The sequence below is a fragment of the Carcharhinus amblyrhynchos genome, chromosome 8 (genome assembly GCF_965287045.1).
Source record: "Carcharhinus amblyrhynchos chromosome 8, sCarAmb.v2.hapA, whole genome shotgun sequence".
In the NCBI taxonomy this organism is placed as follows: domain Eukaryota; kingdom Metazoa; phylum Chordata; class Chondrichthyes; order Carcharhiniformes; family Carcharhinidae; genus Carcharhinus; species Carcharhinus amblyrhynchos.
In genome coordinates, this window is record NC_137331.1 from 72,738,342 (window position 1) to 72,754,691 (window position 16,350).

Sequence of the window (16,350 nt, forward strand, 5' to 3'; positions counted from 1 at the left end):
GGTGCTGCTGAAAATGGCTACAGCAACGTTGTGAGGTCGCCATTGCTGGTGAATAGGCCCACTGCTGTAGCCATTAAATCCAGTCCTCCACATGTGGATTAGTGGATGAGATCAGTGCATTCTTCACATTTCATGATGGAATTCACTGTCCATGTTGATCCACTACAACTGAGCAACTGAAGACCAATAGTGTTATGAGTAGCTAAGGAGGAGGGGACAAAAAAGTACAAACCCTATGTTCATGATATAGCACTGCTCTTTCTACAAATTCTCAATAGCCTTTGCAAATTACTAACAATTCATTTAAAAAATGGTTTATGATGGTAACAAGTAAGGTGCCATCATACAGGATGAAAAGTGACCTGGTATAGACTATAAAGATCCTAGAAATTATACGTAATGTTCTCCACTGGTAATCTACTTAGTCCCAAACCTCCAGTGTTTGTACAAATACGAGTAAACCAGGTTAGCAGCACCGATTTCCTATGTTTCTGTGCAACACCTAGATGTGTTTAAACAAGAGTAAAATATTTGCAAAATCTGACCGTATTGCATTAATAAACAGATATATCGCAAACAGCCACATTCAATTAATTCTACATTTGTTGTGTTTACTGCATACTCGTACAAAGTGCTGAACATGCTGAAAGTGAATTGAAAAGGTAAAAAAAAATGGCTGGGCACAATTAATAGATACAATATCTTAAATAAATGCAGCCCACCCTATTTCTCTGAAAAATAGAGTAGATGCTATTTTTAAAAATCTATTTCTACAATTAATAAACTCAATATGTATGTGTAATTCTTGAATGTTGTGCCTAATCAAACAAGATTTATACCAGATTTACACTCATTTGGTTGTAACATTCATGCACTGCAACAGTACCATTCCCTGTTTTATCTAACATTGCCAGAATAATTACAGTATAGAGATAAACTGTATATTGGGGCTAAACTAGCCCCAGAAGCAGCTTGTGTAAAATATCAGTGCTTTAAAAGGTTAAAAATTCCCTATACTGGTGAAGACTCAGAGAGAGAAGTACATCAATTCTAGTGACAAAACTACACAAAAAAAACATCTAAACAAATTCACGTTGTATTTTAGTCTCAGATATGTGCTAAGTTTCAAGATCCTGTTGCAGAATTCATTTCAAGACTACAAATCCTAGTGTTATAAAACTTAAAAAATAGTGCTAAGATTTAACCTAAAAGATATAACTTTTATATAGCTTATATAGTTTATTTTATAAACACAGCTGGCTTTAGTGTTTTAGCGCATTGAGTATGCAAAGATAATGCATTCAAGTATTATGTCACATAATTAACTTAATTGCTGATTAGTCTGCTTCTGCACAACAAAAATAAGAATAGACTTTTACAAAAACAAACTCCATCGTATTTGAACTTCTCTTATAGGGTTCTTTCCATACCTACAAAAAAGTAAAAAAACTATCCGTGAATGATTAAAATTGATATTATGAAACTGTTTGCAAAGCATCCAAGAAACCAAAATGATTTTAAACCCTTTGAAAACAGAATACCCTTGCCAAGTAAAGCATTCCATATTGTATCATATTTAGAAGGCTTCCTATAATTCTTTTGCAATCCAATTTTCCTTGTTTTTGTGTCGCCTTCTCTAAATTATTCAATTGCCATCTGACTGAGAAAACAGACAGCTGACTTGTTCTCATGACGCTACCAGTAACTCTATTGCTATTCCTGTTGCTAGGAAGTGAGGAATGTTGCCCTGCTCTTTTTCTTGGGAGCATTCTGTGTGGGATTGCTAGCACAACCCTATTCTCCTACCAGTTCACCAAGATGCTGCAGTGAAGTAGCAAGGTACAACAATTATTCATCTAAGCATCTCATGGGAACTGTTCTAAAAATGGAATTTGGTAAATGTAGGGGACTGTGTTATATTTATTAATCCAAACATAATTGGAATAAATATTGCAGTCTTGGAATTTGGTGTAATATGGGGGAATCCTCAAAGGGTTATATCAAGTCACCTTTTAAGATTCTTCAGCATGATAAAGTACTGATAAAATATTCCTATTCCTGTACTCTGCATCACGTGGAAACTGTCCTTTTGGTAACGCATCCTCTACCGTACTACTAAGCAGGCTACACACAATTTTGAAGGCCCTATGCAGTCATCATGACAAAAGGCCCCACATCCTTTACACATAATCATGGCTTTAAGCCTGCAAGAGCACTTCAGCTCCAATTCTTCACCACCACTCGTACCAGAAAATCTATGAGCTGGAATGCTGGTGTTCTGGTTAGACAAAGTAATAGCATTGTTTCCACTACTTCCCAAAAAACTACCAATGGACTGCTCAATAACAGAGGCAGCTTGTTTCAAATTAGTGCCACTGAAATGCAATGTGGAATAATTTCTATAGAGTTGCTGCTGATGCAGAAATTTTGAAGCAGCAACTTGTGAGGCTGGTTTACTTGACTCAGAGGCCAGAGTGGAAGGAAAGTCAGATTCATTTACTATTTTACCGAAAAATACATCCACTGTTGGTCCAAAAACCTTTACGTGTTCTTTTGTTTCATAACGGTCCCTTGAAATATCTTTGACATCCATTGCACAGCCATTGTTTAGGCCCTCAACAGAAAACTGCTCCATTTTAATACCACCACAGCTATCAGCCATAGAAAGCAAACTCATTCTTTTATTGGTTTCCATAGTAACAGATCCTCGGTTTTGATTAGGTGGCACTTCACATTCACTTAGTGTTGTAAGATGTTTTGCAGATTTATTCTGGACACTTTGTGTTGCTCTGCAGCTGTTATCGGTTTGCTTAATTTTAAGACTGTTGGAGAAAACAGCATCTGTGCTTTCCTGATCTGTGTCTGGAGATATGTTGACTTGTGTTGTGAAGTTAAATGCTGGGCTGGTTTTCTCCAGAGGTCGGTTGAATTTGAATACATTTGGAGTGGCATAGCTCACTGTGGTTGGTAGGGTAGCTTGAAGTGAGGCTTCTGCTTCAGTCAATTGCCTCAAATTAACAGAATTTTGGTGAGGGTTGGGCTGACTCTGCGAGATAGGGGTTGCAATAGTCAAACTGCTGTTATCATTACTGGTCAACAAACTCTGCTCCAAACTACATGAAGACAAAGGTCTCTTGTGCTCTTTAAACTCTGGGCTTTGAGCAACTTTGCGCTGAATGAAAGCCTTGTTAATCCATTCCTGTTTAAATAATGTCTGCTGTTCCCCTGATTGATCCTGATCTATGCTGAGTGGACTTTGTGCCCACATTTTAACTCCTACCGCAGTGAACTGCTTTGCTTGATTAAACCTACTTTGTGAGTGTTCTCCTACTGACTTAGCCTGTCTCTTGTTTACTTGCATTTCACGGGTTTTGCATTGAATCTGCCATACTGTTCCCCAAGTATGCCCCTTCGAGGCCTGGGAAAGAGAATGAGGAATGTTAATGGTGACGTTTCTATCACTTGTAGTCACTTTGGATTCAGCAGATCCTTGAGAGGGCAACGGAAGCCTATTAATTTCAAGCCTGGCACCTGATCGAAGCTGAGGCAACACTTTCTCCAAAGGCAAGTTGCCTTGCAGCAACTGTGTCACAAGAGGGTTATTGGCTTCAACTGATGAAAGATGACGATTAGTGCTTCCAGGAGCAGAATTTCTTTCTTGACTTTCCATAGCAGCTAATGTGAAGGGCTGAGACTGCCTTGTGCCCATAGGTGTTTTGGAATCTTTTCTTTGCAAATTATCTACATCCGGATTGATTCGGGGGAGAAGGACATTTTCTGTTGCGTCACACTTTTCCAGATGCTTTCCCTGTTTAATTTCAGAACTCTGAGCAATGGACAAATATTCTTCTTTTAGCCTGGGTTGATTAGCTTTGGCCTTGACAGAAATGTTAAGAGACTCCAATGTTCTTCCTTTTGTAACTGCAGATTCTTCAGGGTGTGTGTAAGTGTCCAATTTGGCACTCATCATTGTACCATCATCATAGTCTTTCACATGATTCAAGTTGTGGCTTTCGGTAATGTTGCTCACTTGTTTATTGATGCTTTGTGTTTCTTCACTGAGAAGATAACTTGATTTACTTTGGTTTGAGACATTTTGGTCCTGGTTATTAATAACTATTCTTTCTAAATCTGTTGAGTCTTTAACTGTAAAACATTGATGTTGTGGATCAGTAAGTTTGAACTGTAGGTCAGTAGTGCCTGCTGTTTCATGTTGGAGTGTAGTTCCTTCTGAGTCTTTTGATGGTAGCGATTGACTGTCATTCTTTTGACCTGTTAGCATGTTAGAATCACTGTTTTGTAGTTGATTATCACTGTCTGATTCAGACCAATTACTGACAAATTCCTGAGAATGCACTTTATCATTCAAGGCAATTTCTGTTTTAACCATTTCAGCCTGGGAGTCCATTCTGAAATTTGAAAATAAAGTTCCTAGCATGGTTTGTGAATTAGCTGCACTGTAACTCATGTCAGAACTTGATGCTTCTTCTGTAACGATAAGAGGTTTCGAAGAGTTCAAAAGCTCAGAGCTTGCAATAGTAATCTTTTTCTCATTTACTGATGTGGAGCACACATCTAGCAATGAGCCTTCAGAATTTGGGATAGTTGTAACATTGAAGTTGGATGGCATGCTGATATCACTGACAGAATTCAAAATACTATCAAAATTTGATTTGTCTGTACTGGTAACACAGTTGGGTATTGTAGTGTTATCAACAGAGTGATGCCCAAAGGTATTATCACAAGTAGTAACTTCATTTTCATTATCGTTGAGAATGGTAATGTCATCACCAGTGTTTGGAGCTGAACTTTGATCAGAAGAAATGGCTCGGGTGCAATACTCTGCCAGGACAATACCCTCAGGTGACCATTGCATGGATGCATTCTGTGCTGTGAAAGCTTTGGAAACAATGTCTACAGAACACGGAGAGACAGTAGTATTACCAAAATCATTGGAACTCGGGACAATAATTTCATTAGTGCAACTTGGCATTCTGTTATTGGCAACACTACTTGGAGTGGGATCCCTGTCAACACAGCTTGGCATAATACAACTATCAGCACAGCTTGGCATGGTAGTATCATTAACACACTTCTGTTTGATAATACTGTGAGGATGCTGTTCCTTGACACTAGTGCTGGGAACAGTGGTAGTGTCAGTAAAGGTGGCCATAGTAAAACTAACAGTGCTTGGCACTGCAATATTGTCAGTGCAGTGTAGAATTGTAGCATTATTGACACAGCTGGATGCTATGCTGCTTTGAGCAGAGTTATCCACTGTAGCACTATCAAGACAGTAAGGCATAGCACTATTGGTGACAATATCAACTTTTAGAACTGAAGTGCTTTTAGTACAGCATGTTATAAAGGTATTTATGGATGGGATATGATCTGCTTTAGCAGCCTCTTCACTCCTTGAAACGCTCGTGTCCTGCACATCCACTACTGCTGTTCTGCCTTGTTTACAGGAGGGCTGTTCATCTGATTGCAGTAATTGTGTTCTTGCCAAATGTTTTGCAAGTAACTTTGCCTTTGTTTGTGCTTTAATATCTGCCAGTGTTCTGGTTTGCCCTCCACTTGATCCTGTATTAGCAATACCTCCATCTCCCACTGTGCCAGCTGCTGCAGCTGCTGCTGCCTCCCTCTGAGCTCTAGCCTGCTGTGCTCTGGCTTTGATATCTGCAAGGGTCCTTGCACCAGTATTTCTTCCTCCACTTGGCACCGCACTGGAGGATGCCTTTGGACAGATCTGATAGGATGGATGACTCCTGATGACAAACGGAAGTTTGATTCTTGATAAGTGAATCTGACAAAGAAAAGCACCATAATTAGATCCACACAAATACACTGAGAAATTAGGATGGATCTGAGCATACTGTTATTTGCATCAGACTATTTATTTAAATAACACGACAATACAATTGTTCACATTTCTTAAGCAATTTCAGCAATAACAGATTTTCATGTTGTTTGATCAAAAATAAAATGAAGCTTGGGTTCAGTCATTATTTGAGAAGTTGTTATGGCTATTCTGGAACAAATGTCATTTCGAGGAATATCAATTTTACAGTTAACACTTTGATGCCATTCATGTTTTAATCATATTTGTTTCTCATTGTAAGTATTTTGATGAGTTCATGAAATCAGACATAAAGTAGTCAGTTGTTTTATTTGAACTCATGTCATAGTAATATAATTTTTTTTACGCTGAAAAAAGGAAGATGTTGAAGCTTTTCACCTTGTATTCATCAGGACACTTCACAAGAATACAAGTATAAGGGGGAAACAGTAACTTATGTTGTATGAGAAGAGAGTGCTGATTTGTTGCATGGTCTGTGATTGGTAGAGGTATTGCTGTGGAGAATGCATCAGGAGATGGTGATTGATAGATAATTGCTGAGCACGGTTTGAAATTTAAACCATTCAACTTAACTCTGATTGGTCAAAGCATTGCCCTGTGGAATGAATGAGTCAGCAAATGACTGTCACTTATTTTGTTTTACTGAAACAGGTGTGTACATGTTCTTTCTATCTGCAAAGAACAAGGTCCTATGTATTAATATATGTAGCTTCCAGTACACGCAAATACACCACTTTATGAGCCCAACTGACAATTTTAAACTGGCTGTCAGCATAATTCTTAGCACACTGAGGATTATTTAGCAAATGTACCCCAATTGAGGGATCATCTATTATTGGACACTGTGTTCTGAATTTTGCAAATATGGGCTGGTGTGATGGTATGCATGTAGGCTATATATCCCAAGGACTGGCTGATTGTACCAAATAGGATGTCCCATCGCTGTTTTCAATGGGCAAGGTATAGACTGTGCCCAACCAACCTCGGGAAATTAATGGGAAGCATCCGTGGGATATGTTTAATAATTACTGAAAACATGTAGGCTAAGTAAGAGAGACTCAACCTGTTTCTTGAATAAGTCAATTGAAAGATAGATTAGCAAGATTTCAGCTACTTAGATTGTGAAATGTGATTTCAGTAAAGTATTACCAAGCACTATGCACTAAAATCTGCTTTCTCTTTGAAAAGCCCAGGGACATGCACTATTGGAGCTTCTCTGCTTAAACAGCCAAGCCAAGCTAAACAGGAAATTGGATGTTGTTTATCGCTGAATGATCTGCAAACCGCATAGGGGCTCTGGAGACAACAAATTGCACAGTAAGATGAACCAGGTGCACAAAATAAACCAAAAACAAATTTCCAAACAGTGGGTGTATACAATCCTCTCTTCCCTCCCTTCCCCTCCCCACCTATTACACATGCCCACCCCTGCCAGAAGTGATTGGTTGTGAGCAAAGCTGCTAATGTTTAATGGCAAGCTGGGATGATAAAAAAGGAATAGGCCCCCACAGTCTATAAATCAAGAATAGTTATTCAAAATATATTACCTTTTGGTAACTTAGTAGAATGCTTCCCAGAGACAAAACCACTTTGTTTTCCTGAGAATTCTGCAGCCCCATTGTATGGGTAAATCCCTTACATGTGCAGTCTAGATGGGATTTCCAGCAGACCAGTTTGCAAATTTTTCTTTACCTGACGATGCATTATATATCTATTGACAGATTGCTGGATGCCCTTGTATTGATGGGCTGGATCTTCCAGACTCCAGAGAGTCAGAGACTGGGTGACCACCCCCTCACCTACTGCACTGACCATGTTGCCCATCTGAATTAAAACCCTTTACCCTTCCGGGGACTGTATCCCTCTATTCCCATTTTATTCATGTGCTTATCATGACGCCCCTTAAAAGTTACTATAGTACCTGCTTCCACTACTTCATCCCGGCAGCGAGTTTCAGGCACCCACCACTTCTATGCAAAAAAGAACTGCCTCATACATCCCCTTTAAATTTTGTCCCTTGCAGCTTAAACTTATGCTCCCTAGTAATTGACTCTTCCACTCTGGGAAAAAGCTTCTGACTATCCACTCTGTCCATGCCCCTCATAATCTTGTAGACTTCTATCAGGTCGTCCCTCAACCTCTGTCATTCCAGTGAGAACAAACTAAGTTTCTTCAACCTCTCCTCATAGCTAATGCTCTCCATAGCAGGCAACATCCTGGTAAATCTCTTCTGTACCCTCTCCAAAGCCTCCACATCCTTCTGGTATTGTGGCAATCAGAACTGAATACTATAGTCCAAGTGCTGCCTAAGCATCTATACAATTGATTCCAAATCCTCCCCGATATACTCATTGTTCATTCGCTGAGTAAAGGAGGAATCTGCAGCCAGACTTTCCTTAACAGTTTTATCCACGAAGTCCAGAGAACACAGGCATAGACTTCCAAAACCTCCTCTCCCACAGTTGGAAACCGGTTGGAAATCTACATTAGAAATAATGCGGTAACCTTTCTCAATTAGTAATAGCTACTCTCACTTATAACTAGAACATTCATTTCACTGTAATAGGATTACAATGTTTACTCCTATTGACTCCCTGACTGAATCTCTAACTAACCCTCCTGACCGCCACCCCTCCCTGCCTCATCCCAATTACACCCCTATGAAGTGGTCTGAAAGGTTAGTGATGGCACAAATCAATTCCAGTCTCATGGACTACTTGGATCCACTGCAGTTTGCCTGCCGCTGCAATAGGTCCACAGCTGATGCCACTTCCCTGGCCCTGTACTCAACCCTGCAACACCTAGATAACAGGGGCACCTATTATTCCCACAAAATTCATCTCCAAACTACCGTGGTCTAGGCCTTGGCACATCCCTATGTGGATGGATCCTGAATTTCCTAACTCACAGACCATAATCAGTAAGTATAGGCAACAATACCTCCTCCACGATCATCCTCAACACCGGTGCCCGACAAGGCTGTGTTCTCAGGCCCTTCTATACTCTTTATACACCTATGATGGTGTGGCCAAATTCCTCTCCAATTTGATTTTCAAGTTTGCTGATGACACCACGGTAGTGGGTCAGATCGCAAACAATGACGAGACAGAGTACAGGAATGAGATGGAGAATCTGGTGAACTGGTGCGGCAACAATAACCTCTCCCTTAATTTCAACAAAATGAAGGAGATTGTCATCAACTTCAGGAAGCGTAAAGGAGAACATGCCCCTGTCTACATCAATAGGGACGAAGTAGAAAGGGTTGAGAGTTTCAAGACCTGTCCTGGTCCCCCATGCCGACACTACAGTTAAGAAAGTCCACCAATGCCTCTACCTTCTCAGAAGACTAAGGAAATTTGGCATGTCAGCTACAACTCTCACCAACTTTTACAGATGCACCATAGAAAGCATTCCTTCTGGTTGTATCACAGCTTGGTATGGCTCCTGCTCTGCCCTAGACCACAAGGAACTACACAATTTCGTGAATGTAGCCCAATCCATCACACAATCAGCCTCCCATACATTGACTCTGTCTACATTTCCCGCTGCTTTAGCAAAGCAGGCAGTATAATTAAGGACACCATGCACCCCGGATATTCTCTCTTCCACTTTCTTCTGTCGGGAAAAATTTACAAAAATTTTAGGTCACGTACCAACTGACTCAAGAACAGCTTCTTCCCTGCTGCTGTCAGACTTTTGAATGGACTTACCTTGCATTAAGTTGATCTTTCTCTACATCCTAGCTATGACTGTAACACTACATTCTTCTCTCTCTTGTTTCCTTCTCTATGAACGTTATGTTTTGTCTGTATAGCGCGTAAGAAACAATACTTTTCACTGTATGTTAATACATGTGACAATAATATATCAAATCAAATCAAAATCAAATCAAATCAAATCTGACCCCTTTCCCCTCTGACAATTCCTGCTGGATTCCCTGACTCACCTTCCAACACAACCTGACCAACCACCAATCTGACATTTCTTCTCTATCTAATCCAGCTACCCCCCAGCCCACCTAGCCACCACTTTCACCTGTCACCCTACCCATCTGTGATTTTTTCATCCTAATCACTTACTAATCTACCCAGTTGCCACTTCACCCAGCTTTCAGCCAACCATCCTACTCACCCTCTTCAACTTCCAGCTGCTCATCTACTACCCTACCCAGCTGTCACCCTACCCATATACTCACTTACCTCACCCACTCTACCCCCTAACATACCCACACATTTGCCCATTCATTCATCCAATCATTCATTCACTCGTATATTCACTTACACGCCAAAAAGCTGTTTAAATATCCCAAAACCTTTCAATGTTAGTGAACACATCAGAATATGGCAGCTAGTTATGTAAAAAGGCTTTGTCTCTCCCCACCCCACCCTGATGATCCCACATTGTGAGGAAGCAGTTCAATGAAAAATTGCTGTGCATTTCTGAAGAAGTCAGGATTGGAAGATCCAGCCGGATATACAGTGCTCCATCATGATGCAGAAACGTATGAGCAGAGCAGCAGACCCAACAGTCAGTGTCGCTTTGCAGAAGATTTGGGCCATTACATAAATTTGTAATGTCTTGTGCTCAGTTTCTAAACTCCTGCTTCAGAGCACAAAATCACAATGGGGTAATTTTACTTCCCTCAAAAATGTTGAGTTTTGAGGTTAGATGGGATGCTAAAATTTTAAAACGCCTTAAACCCATCATCCATCCACCTTCAACATCTCCCTCGTCCTTCTACTTGTGGTTTTACTGGAGCGGGGATGTGGGTGAGCAATCAACCACACACAGGATAAAAGCAAAATATTGTGGATGCTGGAATCTGCAACAAAAACAGGAATTGCTGGAAAATCTCAACAGGTGAAACAGCATCTGTGGAGAGAGAATAGAGCCAATGTTTTGAGTCGGGATGAGGTTTTCCAGCATTTTCTGTATTTGAGCCACACCCAAGGATTGGTTCTCAATGTTGCTTCTTGTTTCTTTTTTAAATTTATTTTGTCCATTTACCTTTTCTCCAAAGCTTCAGTTACGTTTGTAAATATTCTTGTGTGGACAGGGAGGAGTTAATAATTCCGGTGTCAGCTTGATTCACAAACTCCTCCTCCTTGATATGACATTATTCCGGCTTGAAGTGTGGGACATAATGTATCAGGTTTAGCGTGACCTGGATGTAATTTAGTATTGCCATGCTATACCTTCCAGATTTGAACTGCATTTATCTTTTACAAATCTGGAAGTGGAGCATAAATATAGATTTATATTTATTTAATTATTATTTGTGATTTCTTTCCCCATTATTAGTAACACACTAAACAGTATAATTTATTTATTTCATTTTGTACCTGCAAAGCTCTTTGTCAAATGTTATGATTGATACTCCCAAGGTAATGTGCAGTTTTTATTTTCTTTTACATAATAAAGTGCTAAAGCTAGAAATAGATTGTAATGTAAATGATGAAGATTGATAAATCTCCAGGTCCTGGTAATCTTCATCCCAGAGTGCTTAAGGAAGTGGCCCTGAAAATAGTAGATCCATTGGTTATTTTCCAAAATTCTTTAGACTCTGGACTGATTCCTACAGTTTGGAGGACAGCTAATGTAAGCCCACTAATCAAAAAGGGAGGTAGAAAGAAAATAGGGACCCGTAGACTATTGAGCCTAATGTCAGTACTGGGGTATCTACTAGAGTCCATTATCAAGGATTTCATAATTCAGCATTTGGAAGGCAGTGGTATAAGCAGATAAAATCAGCATGGATATACAAAAGAGAAATTACGCTTGACGAATCTATTGGAATTCTTTGGGGATGTAATGAGTAGAGTTGAATGAGGAGAACAAATGGATGTGGTTTATTTAGACTTTCAGAAGGCTTTTGACAAGATCTCACATAATACTATGTAAAGTTAATGCACATGGGATTTCAGGTAATGTCTGAAGATGGATAGAAAGCTAGTTAGCAGATAGGAAGCAAAGATTTGAGTCTTTTTCTGATTGGTAGTCAGTGACTAGTGGGGTTCCGCAGGGATCCGTGCTAGGATCCCAACTGTTCACATTATATATTAATGATCTGTAAGAGTGAACTGAATGCATTATATCCAAATTTGTAGATGATTAAAGAAAGTTGGGTGGGAGGGTGAGCTGTGAGGAGGATGTAGAGATGCTTCAGCATGATTTGGACTGGCTGAGTGTGTGGGCATCTACATGGCAGATGCAGATTAACATAGATAAATGTGAGGTTATTCACTTTGGTAGCAATAATAGGAAGACAGATTATTACTTGAATGGGTGCAAATTGAGAGAGGCAGATATTCAGCAAGACCTTGGTGTCCTTGTGCATCAGTTGCTGAAAGTAAGCGCACAAGTACAGTAGACAGTAAAGAAGGCAAATGGTATGCTGGCCTTCATAATGAGAGGAGTTGAGTACAGGGATAGAGATATTTTGCTGCAGTTGTATAAGGTGCTGGTAGGCCACAACTGGAGTATTATGCAGTTTTGGTGTCCTTATCTGAGGCAGGATCTCCTTGCTATAGAGGGAGTACAACTAAGATTTACCAGGCTGATTCTTGGGATGGCAGATCTATCATATGAACAGAGACTAAGTCAGTTAGGATTATATTCACTGAAGTTTCGAAGAGTGAAAGGGGATCTTACAGAAACTTTAAAAAAATTAACAGGTTAGACAGGCTGGATTCAGAGAGGATGTTCCCAATGGTGAGGGGGTCCAGAACTACAGGTCATAGTTTGAGGATAAGGGGTAAACCTTTTAGAACTGAGGTGAGAAGAAATTTCTTCACCCAGAGGGTGGTGAATGTGTGAAGTTCATTACCATAGAATGTCGTTGAGGCCACAATGTCTGATTTCAAGAAGAAATTAGAAAGAGCTCTAGGGGCGAAAGGGATTAAGGGATATAGGAGGAAGGGGGGATTAGGATATTGAATTTAATGATCAGCCACGATCAAAATGAATGGAGGAGCAGGCTCGAATGGCCCACTCCTCTTTCTAGTTTCTAGATAAAAGAATACACAGCAGACAATGGTAACTTCAAATCATATAAACTCACAGCACTGAAGGGAGCCATTTGGTCTGAACTGTCTATACTGGTATTTCGCTAAAGCTTTTGAATGTTGAGGAAGAAAGGTCTGAAAACCAAATGTGGCAGTATTGGAAGAAAAGGGCCACACAGACCTCACCTAAAGTTCCCATTCCAGATGGTTTTTGACTGAGTAAAGTGCTTCTTGAGTGCTCCAGCCACATTATGGAAATATCCACATTATGGGAATATCCATAATGTTTGCATAAGGGCACAGTGCCAGGGACCTGAGTTCAATACCGGCTCAGGTGACTGTGTGGAGTTTGCATGTTGTCCTCGTGTCTGTGTTGGTTTCCTCCAGGTGCTCCGGTTTCCTCCCACAGTCCAAAGATGTGAAGGTTAGGTTGATTGGCCATGCTAAATTGACCCTTAGTGTCAGGTGGATTAGCAGGGTAAATACATAGAATTACAGGAATAGGACTTGAATGGGATTGTTGTCAGTGCAGGCTGGATGTGCCAAATGGCCAAGAAGGGCCAATAGGCCTGTTTCTGTGCTGTGGTGTTCTATGGTTCTATTTCCTTCCCTAAAGGACATTTGTGAACCAGATTGGTTTTTATGACTTTTAATTCCAGATGTTTCAGTGAATTCAAATTTCACCATCTGCTGTGGTGGGATTTGAAGCCAGGACTGAGAGCATTACCCTGGGTTGATGGATTACTGGTCCAGTGACAATACCACTATGTCACCACCTCCACTGTTAATCCTGATCCAGCTCCTGTCTAAAGGCCACTACAGTTTAATGTTTTAATTTACACATTTTTCCAAAGTTGTCCCCATATTGTCACATATTGCAATGATAATTGATATTGGACAACAAATTCACTTTTATAGAATATATAATGGAATTAAAAGTCATAAAAACCGATCTGGTTCACAAATGTCCTTTAGGGAAGGAAATAGAACCATAGAACACTACAGAACAGAAACAGGCCTATTGGCCCTTCTTGTCTGTGCCGAACCATTTTTCTGCTTAGTCCCACTGACCTACACCTGGACCATATCCCTCCACACCTCTCTCATCCATGCACCTGTCCAAGTTTTTCTTAAATGTTAAAAGTGAGTCCGCATTTACCACGTCATCTGGCAGCTCATTCCACACTCCCACCACTCTCTGTGTGAAGAACACCCCTCCCCAATAGTAGTACTTATTAAGGCTGCCTAGTCCGGTCTAGTATTGGCCCAGTATTGCCTCATTAAATACTTCTCAATTGTTTGAGTGATAATGAAGTTTCCAAACATTAATTAAAATTGAAGTTTATTGGCGTGCTCATTATAGGGCAATTAAAACATTGGGACAATATTTTGCGGATGTCAATTCTCACTTATGATATGCTTATTTACATTATTGAATAAAGTCAGATGCAACACACAATTCTTTAACCTCTAGTGTCTAGGCCTAAATTTACCTTTTAGGGTTCTTTCTGAGTAAAAGTTATATAAATACCATCTTGAATGACTGAAATCTGATAGTGTGATCTAGATAAAATGCTGCAGACTGCTTGGATAATTTTATGGATTTTTAGCTAGTTACTGAAGATTTCATACTTGGGATCAGGCAGATTTGGGGTTACTATCAGATCAGACTCATCTTATTAAATGGTGGAACAGGCTTGAGGGGCTGAATGGCCTACCCCTGCTTCTTTTTCATGTGTTTGTTAAAAAAACCTTCGTAATAATTTTTTTCACAAAAACATTTCAAATAGGGCAGCAAGGCAAAAAAAGGATACAAATCCAAGGTTGTATGAAAGAAAACTAATGCAATTTACACTTATTATAATATTACAAAAATGTCTAGAAATATGAAAGCACATTGGTTAAACTTTGTCCTAATTCTTTCTATGTAATTACCTTGATAGGTGGGACCTTTGGCTCTTCTTTTGTAGGCATCTCTTTTTCACCTTGTAACCTGCTGGGCAGAGTCTGAAAGGACTGGTCATTTTCAATTCTAGGTCTTTTCTCCTGATAGTACTCCAGGCTGTGCTGTTCCAGTGGCTTTCTCTTTTGTAGCTCAAGATCTTTGTTAGCATTTCTAACTCCCTGTGATGTAGAAAGGTCTGAGGATGGGGATGTTAGTGATAGTGACTGAGGGATGTACTCCGATGTCCTTAGTTGGTCTTCTTGACTTCTATCCTCATTTTCAGAATGCTCATCCAATATGGAGTTTTCAGAGTATATAGAGGTATGTTGTTGCTGGGATATGCATTGTGCATTTTTCTGTGGAGAATTGGGGTTGTTGGTAACACTGTCAAGCTCTTCGCAATAAGGTGAAGATCCTGAGAACATAGGAACACTACATTGTTCAAGGGTACTTTCCTCATTGCTCATGTTAGGCGCTGGTTCACATATGTCACTGTTAGATACATTAAAGGAATCAGAAAGTTGAGGTGGAGTAGAAGTAGAAGGAAGCAGCTCGAAAGACATGCAAGATATCCCTGGGGAAGGCATCTGTGGATCTACAGCATTCTCAGATTGATACTCAAACTCCTTGATACTTTGTGTAATGAGATTAGGCTTTAAGTCATCTGCCAGCATTTCTTGTCCTGCCTTTTCAGGGCTATGCAGGTAGGGCTGATCAAAGGCAGAGATACTAGACTCAGGAGGCTTGTTTTCATCAAGGTTTCCACAAATATTCGGTACAACTTCTTCTGCTATCTCTTCCTGAATAACAGATTCATCTGAGGTAATGTCTGAGCACAAGGATATTAGTATATCGTCCTCTTTAGCAGTTTTGGATGGTTCTTTGGCCGGGCTTTGCTGTATGTTGCATTGTGTTTGCTTTAAATCTGTATAAGGCACAGGATTTTCTTTGCTTACATGCTGAATACCAGATGTGATCTCACAGGCCCCTGATATAGTGTGTGGTGCTGAAAATAAGCATCTGTCTTGATTTTCAAAAGACTCTTTTACTGATTCCAGCTTTATCGCTTCTTCTTGTGTTACACCCATCCTGAACACAACAAAAAAAGTGAACGTAACAATTATGACGTAGAAAATGGGGCAAATTATTATTGGTGTCTTGAGACAAAAGCAGATTATCTGCAGACAAAGGTTAAAAAAATGTGAACAAGCATGACACTTCAGTAAAATATGTAGTGGATAGGGGGTAGTCAGGAGGCACTGAGTACTGCAACATTAATGTACAGTTCCACAGAGTGAGGAAAGGTAATCCTTGATGTGATCTGAAATAGACAGAAGTAAACTGAATGGATATTGTAGCCTCTGTCTGTGAGCATCAATGAAAATTAACTAAGGTTTTCTTATCTAAACAGTACCAGAAAAGAGATAGGTCAGGAGCAGAAAGCACATTGTCCACCCTTTCAACAATAGTTACTCAATTGGACAAAATAGGAGAACAACTGAGAAGAAGTTACATAAATACATTTAAAAACCATAAAACAG

General features: G+C 39.9%; 1 protein-coding gene across 1 annotated transcript in view; it reads right to left on the reverse strand.

Moving 5' to 3' along the window:
- Positions 1 to 2,104: 2,104 nt before the first annotated feature.
- LOC145347040 (putative Polycomb group protein ASXL3) overlaps positions 2,105 to 16,350 on the reverse strand; it is a 181,682-nt gene continuing 167,436 nt past the window's right edge. The window contains exons 10-11 of the mRNA XM_080194944.1: positions 14,800 to 15,898; positions 2,105 to 5,806 (exon numbers count right to left, since the gene is read on the reverse strand). Coding sequence (XP_080051070.1) covers positions 2,105 to 5,806; positions 14,800 to 15,898 — 4,801 coding nt within the window. The remainder of the gene's footprint in view (positions 5,807 to 14,799; positions 15,899 to 16,350) is intronic.